Below are 17094 nucleotides of genomic sequence, written 5' to 3' on the forward strand. Positions count from 1 at the left end.
TTATCTCTGGTTTTGTCCTCGGCATATGACTTGCCTGTCTTGGATCTTGTGGCACCACCGACTCCTGAGCCTCCTGTTGGTCTTGACCTTCGTCATTCTACTCATGTAAACATTCCTCCTCCTTATCTCATTGATTATCATTACTCTTTTGCTCTTGCCACCTAATATGAGCCTCGCACCTATCATAAGGCTCATATTGACCCTCTTTGGCAGTAAGCTATGTTCAAAGAACTAGATGCACTTCACAAAAATCACATTTAGGATATAGTTGATTTGCCTCCTGGTCAGTTTGTAGTAGATTGTAGGTGGGTTTACAAGATCAAGACCAAAACTGATGGATTATTGAACGATACAAGGCTCGTCTAGTTGCTAAGAGCTTTACTTAGGAATATGGAATTGACTATGAGGACACATTTGCTCCGATTGCTTGCCTTGCATCTGTTAGATGTTTCATTGATGTGATCGCCGTTCGCTGTTGGCCTCTTTATTAGATGGATGTGAAGAATGCTTTCCTCAATGGAGGCCTCAAAAAAGAAGTGCACATGCAACCACTCCCTGGCTATACTCATTTAGGCCGTCTAGTTTGTCGCATTCGCCGTGCTCTTGATGGCCTTAAGCAGACACTTCAGGCTTGGTTTGAAAAGTTTAGCTTCGTTGTTGCTTAGCAAGGTTTCACTTCGAGTCCCTATGACAATACTCTCTTCGTTCGAAGATCCTTTGCTGGTATCACTCTTATTCTTCATTATGTTGATGACATGATTATTATAGGAGATGATTCTGTAGGTATCCACTCTTTTCAGCACTTTCTTAATCAGCATTTTGAGATGAAAGATCTGGGAACTCTCAGCTATTTTCTTAGGCTTGAGGTTACCTGATCCTCTGATAGATACTATCTTTCCCAAGCTAAATATGCTTTTGATCTTTTATCTAAAACCGGTATCACAGACAACAAGATTGTTTCCACTCCCTTGGAATTCAATGCCAAGCTCACACCCTTGGATGGTAAACCTATATTAGATACTACTCGTTACCGTCAGTTGGTTGGTAGTTTGATTTATCTTACTGTCACTCGCCCTAATATTTCACATACCGTGAGTATGGTTAGTAAATTCATGGACGCCCTTCGTTTTGTCCACTATGCTTCTGTTCTTCAGGTTCTCTGATACATCAAGGGTACACTTTATCATGGTCTTCACTACTTCTCTCGATCTTCTCTTGAGCTCCATGCTTATTCAAATGCGGATTGTGCCGGTGATCCGATTGATCAATGCTCCATTATCGGTTTTTGTTTCTTGTTGGATACTTCTCTTGTCTCATGGCATAGCAAGAAGCAGGACGTGATTTCCCGTTATAGTACCGAGGCTAAGTATTGTGCTTTTGTCAACACCACTTGCGAACTTATCCGGCTTCGATGGCTCTTGGCTGACATGGATGCTCCACAGCCTATTGCTACTCCTCTTTATTGTGATAATCATAGTGCTATCTACATTGCTCATAACGATGTCTTCCATGAACACACCAAGCACATTGAGATCGACTGCCACGTCACTTGCTAGTATCTCAAGAAAGGCAATCTCAAGCTGTTTTTCATCTCCTCTGCCGACCAATCTGCTGATATCTTCACTAAAACTCACTGGTCTAGTCGCCTTCGAGATCTTATGTCTAAACTCCAGTTGGCTTTTTCCTTGCCACCTCGAGTTTGAGGGGGGATGTTAGTATATAGCTTAGTCTAGCCTAGCCCAGCCCATCGTGCTTCGCCCAATATACTGTACTTGTAGTATGCTTATATTACTTGTACTTCACACATATTTAGCCTATATAAGGCTCTCTATTGTACAGTGATTACACACACAAAATATACATAAATATACAAACTATTCAGTTTTTTTCTCTCTCATTTTATATTCTTAACAATTATTAGACCCTAATGTAACATGGTGCTAGCCAGTCGACCTTTTAAATCACAAACTTCTAAGATGACCTATATAGGGTGGATAACAAATGCAATATATATATAATATACATTCAATCAATTATTTAAATGCTTGTCAAGAGTTTTGTAACTCAATTAATTAGTATTTTTTATTGTTTTCAATGAAGATATCCAAAATTCAAATCATCTCTCTTCTTCCTTTCATTGTAACTATTAAATTATCAAAATTAAATAAAATTACGTGAATAGGAAAAAAGCTAAGAAGTAAAAAACCCATCAATTTAGGAAAGTATTATCTTCTTCTCATAGATCTGTTGTCTTTTTTCTTTCTTATTAATTTTCTTTGAACTTTTTTTGGTTCTTCATTTATTTTCCACGGACCTTCTGCAGATTTGGTCTTAAGTTTGACCTCTGGTACCGCAAATTCCACACCACGAACCATAGGTTCTTTTTGTCTGTCTTTCAATAGAGCTTTTATGATTTGTTTGACCTGTGGTCCATGTGTAAACAGAAATATTGCCTAGAAAAGTGTAGCTCAATTAGGCCTTACACGGCTTGGCTTTGATGGAAGCCCATAGCCCCTTTAATGATTAAGTTCAGAATCCATTAGTCAGAAATTATTTGGAAATAATTTTTTAGTTGTAAGGGCCCATAACCCAAAACCAATTAGGGCTGTAAATTAATATAACTATTGACAAACAACTCTAGCTTGTTTAGCCCATAAGTCAAGTTTAAGCTCAAGTTTAGACTTAACTATTAAACAAGTTAAGTTCAAATATAAAAACATGTTTGTGAAAATAAGGCTCGATTTAATTATATAAAATATTATACTTTTATATTCATACTTGTCTAAAAATATTCTTACTTAAGATTAGACTGCATAAGTTTGTAAATAGATTTATATGATATCAAATTATTATTTGTACTTTATTGATTACATAAATAGGTCCATTCATGATTCTTAAAAAAAAGGTCAATTCATAGTAAAAAAATCATACATTTGAGAGAGGTGAAAATTTTAGTCTTGATTTTATTATACATGAGAAAAAAATAAGTTAATCAAGTAGTTTATGAACACGCTTGAGCTTGTTTGACAAGAAAATAAATAAAACTTGAAAATGTAATCTTATTAGTGATAAGATTGAGCTCAATTCAGAATAAAATTAAATGAACAACCTGAATTAATTTTTAACTTTTAATACTTGACTTGTTTGCAACCTTAAAACCAATCACATCTAAGTCATCTGCCACTTTGTTGATGTTTATAGAATGTATCTGAAACATGTATCAAGCATCTTAAATGAAAAATCCACAGTTCAATAATATCTGAGCCTAAAATAGAAAGCCTTTTTTTAAAAGAAAAAAAAAAAAGATTGCGGTACAGGTATCAACAAACAAAAGCCAAGATCTTCTGATAAATTGAAAATGTCCAAGCTCCTCAAAAGAAACTAATGGTAAAAAATATGGACAACTGTTTACATCCAATAATCTCAACCTTAACGTTTGGAGAACTGTGGGGCTTTACGAGCTTTCTTGAGACCAACTTTCTTCCTCTCAACAACTCTCGAGTCCCTAGTCAGAAGCCCTTCCCTTCTCAGAGGCACTCTGTGGTCCTCACTCACCTTTAGCAGGGCGCGAGCAATGCCAAGGGAGATTGCCTGAGCCTGACCAGAGAGGCCACCCCCATGAGCTTTGACAAACACATCGTAATTACTTTCATATCCCAAGGCTACTAATGGGACTTTGACATACTGAAGCCACAATGGATTGCCTTGAAGATATTCCTGCACAACATTAATACGCAGAATCACAAAGATCATGTGAATAATTCAATGAAACTGTTCAGAGAACAGAATAGTTCTTGCAATTCACTAAGACATATCCATCATACAAGAATTTGCTCCAAAAGAAAAACCAAAATTAGTTACCCTATAGGGTTTAAAGGCCATCCTTGGACCGTGCGCGATTTCAGAAGGCTTATAGTTCACATATCATACTAAAGTCCATGGTATCATCACTCTATTGCAACACAACTGAAATATTTCATGGATATGATTACAATATGGCATCTCATTCATGATTGGGGGACAACAAAAATCATTGGCACATTTAACCAGCTAGAGATCAGAAAACTGAATTTTTGTTGTTGTTGTTGATAAACAAGGGTATTCAGGCCTCTTCAAGTATCCGACTATTCCCTTGGGCATGTCAGCAGTCCCCTTGTCCCATCCACACTAGGTTATTATAGGAAGTAATCCCATGGGGGTGGCCCCAAGATGCTGTCAAGAGGTTTCGAATCCAGGATCTCATGGATATAATGAGGCCTTAGGAACCACTAAACCAACCCCTTGGGTTAGAAAACTGAACTTTTAACACTCAGTATACTACGTCACTTATTGGTTTGTTTCAAAACAATATGATACAAGCGTTATGCGCCTCCAATCAACAATCACAGTTTTATCATCAAATAAGATCATGCAATTAAGTAACTATCAACAAACAGAAACACAGAATTTTGCAAAGTACTAGAAAGGTGAGAGAGTAAAATACAGCTCATGCCAATTGAATAATTGCACTGCAAATACACGACTGATAGTAGGCAATATAAACATACAAAAACTTAAACAACTAAACCTTAGTCCCAATGGGGTCGGCTATGGATCTCAACAGACTAGTCAGAGTCGGCCACATTCAGCTAACATACTGTACAAAAATAACCATCTCACGAGAAAAGATCCTATTTTGCCTACTTCCATGAAATCGTTTTCTTCTAATTTTTTATAAATTCGACAGTTACAATGAGATTAGATAATCTATTAGTTAGCAAACTCTGGGCATTACAAATTTACAAACTTTATCATAATAATTTAAAGACTAAAGTTCAAATTACAAAATAATCAAAATTCAATTGAGATTTTTTTTTTGAATTTTACCTTGGCGTCGCGGTAATTGATGATAAGCTTGCCAGTGCCTTCTTGGAGGACAACACGAGCGATGGCACATTTTCTCCGGCCAGTGCCGATGATAGTTTGGGCGGCGAACCCACCTGGGAGCCTCGATTTCACGTACTTCTTTAGGTCCGCCGTCTCCACCTCTTGAGGCGAAGCCACCGTGGCGAGCACCGTGAGAGGACGAGGAGGAGTCCTGGTCGAGAGCGAGAGTGAGTTGGGTCGAGCGAAAGAGAGGGTGTTAGGTTTGTGGGAGATTTGGGACGAAAATGAGAGAGAAGAGAGGGAGGAAGTCAGTGAAGATAATAACGTAATTGTTGACATTTTCTTACAATTTTTTTTTTTTTTGTTTTCTCTGAGATTTGAGTCTCGGAGAATCGGAGCTATGAGCAGAGAAGGGCAGCCACTACTACTCTGCTGTGTACTTGGGGACTTTGGGAGGCCTGGGATAATGATAAATCATTACAGATAATGTGATCTCTGTTAGTTCACGGCCTGCCAAACGACGTCGACTTGGATATATTCAATGGTAGCCGTTTTATCTTTTTGTTTTTGGGACGACACAGCCTCTTTAATATTGTTACGTCGAAAGTGGTCGCCTTAATAAAGGTATCAATGAGTTATTGTCTATGGCCTTAAATTTGGTCCACTTGGTGGATTTCAATCTCCTTTCAGCCCATTTTAGACTAATTAGGTATTAAATTGATTCTTTTGAGTAGATTATCTTTTCAAGTTAACTCACAAAATTTTTTTTTTCCTTTCATTTTTGAGTTGAAAAGGATACAATTTTATTATATTTTGGCTAAACTTTTAGTTTTGAGTTAAAAAATACATAGAAAATATACATTGGGAATTAGAAATATGAGCCCTGAATACAATAAAAATGATAAATATTTAAAAGTCTTATTCGGTCCACATTGGTTCTATTCGGTCCATTCTGTCCTCTTCAGTACAATTTGGTCTTATTCAGTCCATAAGGTCCTATTTGGGCTATTCTTTCCAATCAGGTCCTATTCGGTCCAATTTGTCCACTTTTGTTCTATTCGGTCCATTCTGTCTACTTCAGTGCTGTTTAGTCAACATTAGTCCTTATTCAGTCCAGTCTGTCCACTTCAATCCTATTCGGTCCAATTTGGTCCTGTTCAGTCCATTTATTCTTATTTAGTCCAATTTGCTTCTAATCGGTCCATTTTGTTCCATTTGGTTTAATTCAGTCCATTCGAACTACTTCGGTCCATTTTGGTTTACTTCGATCTATTTTTGTGCACTTACACAATGGGGAAAAACATGCTTGGGTTGAAAGTACCTATTGTAAATCCAAATTTAGTAATATATATAAACCTCAAACTCGTAATATTTAAAATATTAAGCATAGTATTTATTATTGTTACACTCATAATAGGCTTTTGTGTATTTGTAGCCATCAAAGATTGTTCACACCACAGGGCTGTTTGGGCCAATATTGAAGTTCAAGGAGGTGACGAAGGAGATGGAGGCTGAGGGAGTTGAGCTTCCTTAAGATATATTGAATACTACGAAGCCCATAGAAATTCGGCAAGGATTACTTTACTTTTGAGTTTACCTTTATTTTTCTAGAACAAGGTCAGTTGATTATTTAAGTATCTTAAGAATAACTTTATTTACACCAGTAATATCCATTTCTGGTTGTGATTGCAAAACTTGAGCATGCGTAGAATTGCCTCAAATAGCAACCAGAATTGACTAAAAAGTGAAAAGTGGACACAATTTCATCAGAATGAGATATCCATGCACCCAAGATTTTAAGGATCTGATTACATTATTGGTCAGAAATTCGTTAATCAACTTATTGTCTCAAAATAGCTGAAATGTGCAAATCACTCCTGAGAATACAAAATTGATCATGACCAAATCCACTCCTATATATTAGTAGAATAAAGACTATTTTAGCTTGTTGCCAACTAATCGATCAAAGGGATTTTCTTGCTCAAGAGTACAACCCATGGGTAACATTTTGAGTAGTTCCATGATGTAATTCACTTCTTTCTAAACGTCTGCATAGAATTGACAAGAATTGCTTGATACAACATTGGTTCAATCTACCAATGGTTTCCGCCACAATGTTGCGTTTGTGAATTTAGATCACTCTTCACTAATTGTTCCTCCTCCTCCCCATTTCTTCACACGGCTGTCTGCTTCTTCAGCCTGCAAATTTGACAAGTGACGATTAATATTTTTTAGTTACAACAATGAATAATTTTGGGCTCCAAAATGCTTTATAGTAAAAATACTTACTTCTTTTCTCCAGTTTGTTATTGAAGTGACCACAATCAAGATTATAGTTTGCAAAACAATGCCTCCAATCATACCTGACCATATACCCTGCAACTCAGAACCAGTAAAATGTTAGAAGAAGAAAATAAAAGAAGGGTCTCTAAGAAATAAAATGGTGTACCAAAATAAGATGGTTGATGCATTCAAAAAGTCCATGATAATATATTAACAGTATTAGTATCTTACCTCAGCTCCAAAACCAAATGTGAATCCCAATAGTATTCCAGCTGGCAATCCAACAATGTAGTAGCAGCCAATGTTGATGTATGCGACAAGAGATTGCCATCCGGCTCCAACAGCAACACCTTAACCAACAGAGGCAGCAAGAAACTTTGAATGATCTAATATTATACAAGAGTATCTTCGTCCGGATACAAGATTTTGTTTTTCTTGTACTTACCAGATAACACTGGTTGAAGGCTGTTTAGAAGCACTGTGATTCCCAGCAAGACAGCAAGTTGGGTAGTTTCCTCAGCAACGGCCACACTAGTGGTGAAAAGGTATGGGAAATAATCCCTTGTTGCATATACTACGGCCATGCAAACAACCCCTATGGAAACAGATGTCATAGAAACCACTAGCACTGCAAATTTTGCAGTCCGAGCCTTGCCAGCTCCAAGTTCATTTGATACTCTCACACTGTTAATATCAATAGTAAGTTCATCATATTTTCTCTATTCACTTACTGAGAAGACAAGGGAAAAAAAACAAGGAAATGGAATATAAAATTTTGAATGGTAGTTGTAAGATACCAAATTTTTATACAATCTTGTAAGAAATAAATTGAACAGCACAGGAATTTTCATTTTGAAAAAAATTCTTGATTGACTTGCAGGTGGTTTACAAATAATTAAAAAAGAAAAAAAGAAAAGAAAAGAAAAAAAAGAAGAAGGGCAAAGCATGTAGGGTACATTACCTTATTGCAGCATTGAACCCAAGTGCAATCATCGCATCCCATCCTTGTATGTTCATGCTACAAAATTATAATAATAAGGTTTAGGAAACAACTTATTCTTACTGTATCTTCCTAAGATAGAAAATTTAGATGATATATGGAGACTTTATAAAAATGAAAGAGTTACTTAAGCTCATTTTGTTGGGTATACTCGTGTGGGTGGAAATCTCACATGGAGAGAAAGAAAAGAAGTTGAGAAATTAATATAACATAATTGGATTCAAACCCATAAGTTTAACTTTTGGGTTAAGTGGTGTCCTTATATGTTATATTAATACCTCAATTGGCATTAAAAGATATGCTGGTGATACGACAGTTTGCATTGAGCATAAAACTCAGTGATTTTTGAAGTATGAACTAGTATGAACTATTATGAACTATTAAGCATGCAAATTGCAATATATGGAGGTGATGGTGAAGCACCATACCAAATAGAGATGGCATCTACTGGTATAAGAGGATTCGGCAGACGACCTGTTATAACTACCAGTATCATCAGGTACCAAAACTCCAAGCTGCAAATCAAGTTACAGAACAAACTCAGTATCAGCCAATGTAGTATGACTCACTACGTAAAAAAGAGGAGAGTAGCATACCATAACATTACAGCAGAAGCCAATGAAAGCTTCACAAAGCCCCACAAGTCTGCAAATGCTAGCCATGAGAATCCGGCCCAAGCACCATCGGACTTGGTATAGAAAATGTAAGCCAATTGACCAAGAACAATGAGCCACCACGATGTATTCAAAGTGATTGCCGCTCCAGTTAAGCCCCACCCAAGATGCAATATTAGCAACCAACTGAAAAATGTATGTATCACCAGTACCGCAACCGATATATATGTAATGACTAGGACTTTCCTCTGTGCTTGCAGAAACTTTTGGATTGGAAAATTGAGTGCGTATGCGAACAACTGTGGAAGCATCCATATAGCAAATTTCCCTGCAGCAGAAAATCCAGTCAAACTCAGAAGTATACACAACCCATTGAAGCTCTAACTTTTGCCCTTTTTTTTTTGAAGAAAAGTTCATATGTATACAACAACAAACACAAACAAAACAAGCAGCAAGCTGCAAAGAGTTACAAACACCAGGACAAATTAGCAGGGGAATTTGTATTACATTAGCAGCAGCCAGCAGTTCAAACTAACAGGAAGCTCCAAAAAAAACCACCACAAGGTTAAATTACCAAGTAAAAACAGAAAGGGGAGTCCACCTTATGCCCTATTTATCAAAGACCCGCAAAGCCCATCTATCAAAGTTCTTTAAAAATAATTATAAACAAAATGGAAAAGTTGAAAATATTTTTTCTACTACTAAAAAGAAAGTTCTAAACATAAATTTTATACAATTAACTTAACAATTAAAAAAAAAAAAAGGTTGTGTTAATAGTGAGTGTTTACTGTTCATCGCTCACAATTTATCCCTTGTAAAAAAAAAGTTGTGAAATAAACTGTGTTCATAACAAAGTTGTTAACTCAGACTTAAGCAAGTACTACTTGGTTCATTGCATGGTTTCCAAATGTGGGTATGATCAACGAAATATAGATAATCTATACAGGTTTAATAACTGTAATGATCATGTAGATATAATAAGAGCAGAGCAATGAAGACTGACCAGCTGCCTCAGATATCTCCTCGGTCTCTCCAATTAGCTCAAGGATAGGAGGAGACCACACATAGATTGGAACCAAAACTAAAGCCGTAGTCAACAAAATGACCCATGATCTTTGCATGTACACTCCCAACATCCTGATTTGCCCTGCACCGTATGCTTGCCCGCAAAGTGTCTCCAATGCACTTCCCATTCCCAACTGATTTCAACCAAAAATTCCAAAAAGAAAAGAGAGAGAGAGAGGGAGAGATAAAAGATCATCAGGTTCTGCATTTAACTTTCTCAATGTTGCTATGGCTAAAGCTCATTAAGTATATGAGTTATGACATTCTGCGATTGGAAAAACTTTGTGTGTTACAAATGCAAGTTCTGTTCCACATTTTTCTTACATAATCTTGTCTTTGCAGTTAAGTGGCAAAAGCCAAATGGTAACATGGAACAAGAGTATATTTAGATTCTAATAGGTCTTCTTAACGAGTGCCAACATAGGCATCAAAGATTAAGAAATAATAAATATTCAATTATAAGTTGCAATGAAGAAATAATAAATATTCAATTATAAGTTGCAATGCACATTTTTTTTATTATTGAAAAATACATTTGTCAATGTCCATTAGTTTACATGCACAAATTCAATGTGGTTGTATGTTCTTTTTTTCCCTTGATACTTGCCTATAGTTTGACTTTATTTTTGCAAAGAAAGGTTCTAAAGTTACTTATTGATTTACTACAAAATGCTTATAAACTAATGTTAGTTTATAAGGCTTATGTATTAAAATTTATAGTAACTCTAGTATCACTTTTTTCTTTTTTTGAAAATATATTTTAAAAACACCACTCAACAAAATATTAAATATACCTTAACTTGTGTCTTGAGGACTCCTATTAATAAAAGTCTTTTAAACATGGAAGAACTTTTGTTAATGATTGTCCTAAGGGCACAAGTTAAGGTGCATTTAATATTTCATTAAATGATGTTTATAAATTTTTCAAGAAATAAAGTCAAACCATATACAAATATGAGAAATGCTAACGAATGCCTTTAGGGCATTGATTAATAATCAATTTAAAAAAAATTATTATGGGAAAAGGAAAAAAAAAAACAATTAATGTTTTGACAGTTTTTTTTTTTTTTTTAATTTCCCATAAAAGTAATGTCAAAACTTTCCTAAAATGAATTGTTAAACAATGTCATAAGGGCATTCGTTAGCATAACCCTACAAATATTAAGAAAAAACACTTAAAATCACAATGAATAAGTAAATGCAAACCAATAAATTATTGATATGTGTATTTTTGTTTTTGAAAATGTGCATTACAACTCATAATTAAATATTTATTATTCGTTACCTTTAAATTGCATTCTTATTGGTGCCGTTAACAATAATAGTAGATTCCAAATAGATTTAATTAATCAAACTTAGTGTGAGTTTGGATGTTGCTGAAAACTGAAAGTTAGTGTGTTTGACATTTTTTCTGTGGGTTCCTTGCACTGCTCACGGGATCGGCAAGTACGAAATTTAGCAAATATAACTTTAAAACTGGGTCCCACAGTACTATTCATACATTTAAAAATTATGTTGCAACAGTGTTTTTAGTTTTTAATTTTCAATTTTCAGCAATAAGCGGTATCCAAACAGACCTTTATTACTATTATGTGAAAGAAGTGAGCATAATTGTAGACTACTAGTTAAAATAGACAAATTGTAATTATGACATAGTCTCACATATAAATGGAAACTAAGTACTCTTTTTTATTTATTTATTTATTTTTATATAAGATAAAAATTCTACTCTAGCCTGATCTAAATATATATGTGTATAAAACTCCCTTTTGGAGACTTAAACTTTGGTCCTTACTCCCCACACCCTACAAACACTTACATTTGTGCAATGACCATTGCGCTAAAGGTGTTCAGTGGTGAAAACCAAGTACTAAGTCCTAACTCCTATGCACATGTAAGGAAAGTGTTTGTATCTCAAAAAAAAAAAAAAAAAAAATGTACTTGAAAAAATCCACAATTATTGCCACAATTCTAACATGTGTTATTATAAATGGTTAAAAAAAGAGAGTAATGTGTACATGTGAAAATAATGGATTACAAATCACAAAAATAAGTGTAAGCTGGTAGATGAATTGAAAGTATTATACACGCATGTTATACTTTTTGGCTTTTGCCTTTCTCATGACTCATGAGACCAACTAACGGTGTCACAGACCCATACTTGATTATGCCTAATATTTTTTTTAGTGGCGTTTATTTTACGCATTATCATATATAAGTGCACACAAACACATTTTTGCACTGTAGTCATGACTTAGAAGTCACAACTTCCCACGAGTTTAGTGCAGAAAGGTGCTTGTATGCATATTATGTGCAATAATATGTGAACCAGTTATTACCTTCCTATTTAATTATCCACCCAATTCTTTGTGGACTTTAAGAACACAGTAAAACACTGATAGTTTGATAGCCAAAAAAGCAAAGTCAAATACTTCAAAAAAATATTTACCATGACACCAAAGGCAAGCCCAGCAATGACCGAGTTTTCAACTGACACAGCTGCGAGCTCGATCTCTCCGACGAGACCCGCAAAAGTCTGAGTGAGTGCACCCAGTGAGTACTGACATATTGCAGTGAAGATTGCTGGGCCAGCAAGCTTCCATAGCTTCTTTGACTCTACACCAAAGTCCTTAACAAAACCCAATTGCTTTTCATCTTCAAGGTTGCTGTGGTTATTGGTAAGAAGTGGTGTGTCTACGGCCATGGCTTCCACAACCTTTACTACACAGCCGCTGATTTAGCTAGTGCTGTAATGTATGTTTGATGTTTATGCATAGACTAGAGTCTCTCTTTATCTTATATGCAAGATTTTTAAGATCAAGGTAACAATCTGTGATTCAGCTAAAAAAAAAAAAGGTAACAATCTGTGGTTCCTGGTCTAACCAGGTAGGTAAGGAACTAAGACCTGTTCGTGTTTGAAAGGTTGTTATAACTTATTTATACGTTTGAATGTGAGACCTTTTCTGAGACGGGAGAGTGGAGACTAATCTATAATGAGGCCAATTGGACATAGCTTCCTGGCCCCACAAACTTTTAATTATTTATATGATTTATGTGTGTTAACTTTCAAAATTAAAATTTTAGGAGTTTGGCTTTCAAAAAAGAAAAAAGAAAAAAAGAAGAATTGGCCCCTAAAAATTAAAATAGTATTTTAGGGAACTTTAAATGAAAAATAGTTTAAAAAAAAAAATCAAAATTACAAATAAACTATACACATTTTATAAAAACTCTACTCAAATTCATTACTCTTCTTCTTCTTTTTTTTTTTTTTTTTTTTTTTTTTTTACAATAATACATGAAAATGTAATAATATCAAAGATGGAAGAAAAAAAATATCTTGTGTTTTTCGGTGTATGTAATTAACCTTTCACAGCTTATGAATTTTATATATCAGTAAAACTCACATTATATGAGCGTCTCGTTGTGGACACATGATATACATTATATCTTCTAAGAGGCTCATTTGTTTTTGTCCATCGAACTGTAGTTGTCACGAAGATTGTCACGTGCCGTATATATAGCAGGCCTCCAATGAAAAAAACCAATGAGCAAACCATCTTTTTTTAATAGCAAAATGAGCAATATGTCTAGGTGGGGACCAAGAGAGGCAAAATAATTAATATTCAGCAAAAAAGAGAGGCAAATTATTATTAACTAGTACTTGTCTTGTTGTGGAAAATTGTGGCTATTGACTATTGCTGTAAAAGAATATACTAGAATACAGTGAATTTTGCACAGATTCTTCATTGAATTGCAAGAAAAAAAATTTAGGAATGGATCGTGGAATGGTAAGCTACCTAACAGATGGGTTAGCTTCAATGCTTCTAGTAATATTTTTGGAACCGAAGTTGCAAAAGAGTTCAAAGATCACTGGGAAACCAAACTGTTAGGTGGCCTCGTTACTGCTGTACCAAAATGTTGTACTTCTTGCGTTATTTTCCTTTGTTTTGACTGAATTACAGAAAAGGGAAATAAATTCATCAAGCATTTGGGAGTTGGGTCCCAAGATAATAATGAGGGAAGAAACAGATGTGAATCTTTCTATCATATATACACAACTGGCTAGGCCCCATTCGACAATATCATGGGGTCACAATTTACGAATTTTGGATTTGTGTGTTTATATACACATATATAATATATAATATTTGTATATATATCTTATTTATAATTTATTTATTTTGTAATATTTTATTATCATCTCCCAAAACACTTGTTTTCCCTACCTTTTAATTGATCACTACTTTTCTCTTTCATCTCTATTTTGTTAATGTCAAAGTCATCTTATTAAGGATAGAAAAATACCTCTAATTCGTCTTGCCTCCAACTTTTTGTCCCACTTTTCTACCACGAGTTTTTCTCGCCCTAAGAGGGGATGGCTACCCTTAATCTAACCCCACCCTGCCTTCCCCCGTTGCTCACATCTCATTACTTGTGAACAGTATGTTAGTGTAATGCAAAATTAAATAAAAATTATGTTTAAATGGAAAATTCAAAAAAATATCATTTAATTGATCTGTATACGTTTTATCTTTTCTAAAACTATTATTAATATTCTAATGTGTAATATTTAATTTATTCAACAAAAAATGTTGATTTAAAATGTTAAAAAATATTGTGGGGGTCAGTTAATCAGGAAATACTATTAATGCTGTACTAATTAGGCCTATGGCCCAATTCGAGGATATTAATTAATCCGAGAATGGCCAGATGAGGTTATAAGGGGAACAGTATAAAGAGAAAAATAAATATAGTATGAGATAAGTCCAACGAATGTCTGAGGAGAAAAGCCATCTCGGAAACAATAGTCCGAGGTCAGTAAGAGTGTCATATCATCATGGACTTTCTTCAAAGTTACATCACAATTAAGAGTTGGACGTTGGACAAGGGGTAAGAAAAGGGGAGGGCAACAAATATCTTCAAAAAACTGCTACCTCCACATTAAATGCCTCCCAACTAACTCTCTAACCGCATTAATGTGGAGGTGATACCTGAACAGTGGTCAAGCAGCCTTACAGCTACTAGTTGATGGTTCTGGGAGATGTTGGATGGGACAAGAACGAGTTCCCAGAATCTAACCTACACGTGTATGGTAGGGATGATACCAAGATTGTAGTATATAGTTGATGGTTCTAGGAGGTGTTGGATGAGACAATAAGGAGTTCCCAGAATCTAACCTACACGTGTATGGTAGGGATGATACCAAGATTGTAGTATATAGCATGAAAAGATGGCCTAAAGGGGGAGATTGGAGAAAATCAAGAAATTTTTGTAATAATACTGTGAACTCTTGTAAATTTGTTCATCAACAAGACATTATAATATAAGCTCCTCATGCCATTCCGAGGACAGACTTTCTTATCTTACTTGTGTTTAATAGCCTTAAATTAGCAAATTTTATCGTTTTTCTTCTGGAGTAGATCTAGTTCTTTCATCCATACTCTACAAATTTATTGTTTGGGCTTTTTGGGCTAAAACCCAATCCTATATTGGGTCCAATCCAAATTTAGTCCTTACAAATATTATTTATGATTAATATAATTTAAGGATAATTAAAAATTATTTAATGAAAAAAATATTAGTATTATTTTTTGGTTTTAAAATGATTTATATTTAGTTGTGTCACTTCTTTTGGCCAAAATTCAAAAATGGCATCCTTTAAATTTGGATAAATTGTTATTTTCATCCCTAAATGTTTTAGTCAATTTAGTCATTAAACTTTAACATTCTTGGCTAATTAGTTATTCTGTCCATTACTGTATACTAACATATAACCCATGCAAATGCATAGATGTATTTAAAATTAAACACAAACTTTATCATAAAAATATAATAATTAGTCAATTTTTTAAAAGTAAATGTAATTAGTCACATATTAAAATTCTTACCTAAATTTAATACTATTTATGATAATTTTTTTCTAATTTTTAATAAGATAGAACTTGTGGTGATCTTTGTTGTGTGATGATTTTTATTGAGTATATGTGATTGGTTTTTTTTTTTAATTAATTTTATTGTTTATTAATATTAGATTTTTAGTATTTTGCACTCATTAACTCACTTGGTACAAAGATTAAAAAAAATTTCATAAAAAAAAAATAAAAAACTTAAGTGGACACATGACACAAATTTAAGTGGATAATTATTATATAATCTACACGTAATTTTAGACATGTGACGCAAAATTGGATTCTAATTTCAAATTTTAATTGAATTTTCTTTGAGCTTTGCATATATATATATATATATATATATATATATATAAAACCTTGTATCATAATCTGATTATGGGTTTTAAAAGGCGTTTATTGCTTAGAATATTTAATTAATTAAAAAAATAGAACTCAAATAAATAAATGAAAGCGTACACAATTTGATTCGGTCTAATAAAAATGAAAAACTTGAAAGAAAGGTATTTATTTGTTTTTGTTTTCTGTTTTTTGGGATTGACTTAAAAGAAAGTTGAGAGTCGGTAGCTGTCAACAAGTGAAAAGTCAGCACAGCAACTAGTTATATACTTACCCACCGCCCACATTTGATTAGCGGATATCCTCGGATATTCTGGTTGAAATTGAATGTGAACATCTTCAAGCTTCACACCCAAATACCATTTTTGTTTGAGTAAGACGATCTGATGAGTTCCAATCGTTTTCCTCTAATTGTTCATTGTCTAATTGGTTTCAAAACTTTCTCCAAGCTTAAAGAAATTCAGGTAGAAAAAATAAAATAAAATAAAATAAAGACGTACTAGAGATGAAGAGTACTGGCCATCAACAAAAATAATTATCACATTCATTGAATATTTGTATTTTTATTTTTTTTAATCTCAAAGTGTATGGATCTTATATGGTTATGAAGTTCATAATATAATAATCTATTTTCATATTTTGAATTGGAATGTAATATTAAAAGTCTGTAGCCTATGTGGAACCCTCAGACAATGAAATTATATATATTGACATAATCAGATATAAATATTATTAAATATCATGCAAACGTATTATTTTTTTACCATTCCATTGGAGGAGAATACTTCATGGACCATGGTTCATGCAACGAAACTATAGTTTGAAAGAACTGGGATTACTTTAAATTTGTTCATATTCTTCACAAGGGACAAAAGTCCAAAACAATTGGTATAACTTTAAGATCTTGTCGCAGCTTGCAACCCTCCAAACTTTCAGCTCGGGTTTGACTAGAAAGTTAGGTTCCTAAATAAATTTACGTAAAAAATTAGGATTTTGTCAAACTAACTTCCAAGGCAAA

General features: G+C 34.0%; 2 protein-coding genes across 2 annotated transcripts; both read right to left on the reverse strand.

The window, feature by feature from the left end:
* Window positions 1–3152: 3152 nt before the first annotated feature.
* Window positions 3153–5429, reverse strand: LOC115974267 (30S ribosomal protein S9, chloroplastic). Its single transcript, XM_031094530.1, has 2 exons — window positions 4867–5429; window positions 3153–3717 (listed from the first exon to the last, which is right to left on the reverse strand). The coding sequence occupies exons 1-2, from the start codon at window positions 5203–5205 to the stop codon at window positions 3430–3432; spliced, it is 627 nt and encodes a 208-aa protein (XP_030950390.1). The 5' UTR covers window positions 5206–5429; the 3' UTR covers window positions 3153–3429.
* A 1182-nt stretch (window positions 5430–6611) lies between these two features.
* Window positions 6612–12681, reverse strand: LOC115974268 (protein DETOXIFICATION 33). The gene is made up of 9 exons (XM_031094531.1): window positions 12278–12681; window positions 9767–9962; window positions 8746–9091; window positions 8578–8664; window positions 8111–8167; window positions 7595–7833; window positions 7381–7499; window positions 7156–7242; window positions 6612–7065 (listed from the first exon to the last, which is right to left on the reverse strand). Exons 1-9 carry the CDS (start codon window positions 12530–12532, stop codon window positions 7003–7005), a joined length of 1449 nt encoding a protein of 482 aa, XP_030950391.1. The 5' UTR covers window positions 12533–12681; the 3' UTR covers window positions 6612–7002.
* Between the last annotated feature and the right edge of the window lie 4413 nt (window positions 12682–17094).

This window comes from Quercus lobata, chromosome 2, assembly GCF_001633185.2.
Source record: "Quercus lobata isolate SW786 chromosome 2, ValleyOak3.0 Primary Assembly, whole genome shotgun sequence".
NCBI lineage: Eukaryota > Viridiplantae > Streptophyta > Magnoliopsida > Fagales > Fagaceae > Quercus > Quercus lobata.

Bases quoted from the DNA above. Each gene is read 5' to 3' on its own strand.
- LOC115974268 (XM_031094531.1), bottom strand. From the start codon at position 12,532: ATGGCCGTAGACACACCACTTCTTACCAATAACCACAGCAACCTTGAA. The intron at 9,963-12,277 runs GTAAATATTTTT...GGTTGAAATCAG, and splicing joins GGCTTGCCTTTGGTGTCATG to TTGGGAATGGGAAGTGCATT. The intron at 7,834-8,110 runs GTAATGTACCCT...TGATATTAACAG, and splicing joins GGGTTCAATGCTGCAATAAG to TGTGAGAGTATCAAATGAAC.
- LOC115974267 (XM_031094530.1), bottom strand. From the start codon at position 5,205: ATGTCAACAATTACGTTATTATCTTCACTGACTTCCTCCCTCTCTTCT. The intron at 3,718-4,866 runs GTAAAATTCAAA...AATGTTGTGCAG, and splicing joins TCAATTACCGCGACGCCAAG to GAATATCTTCAAGGCAATCC.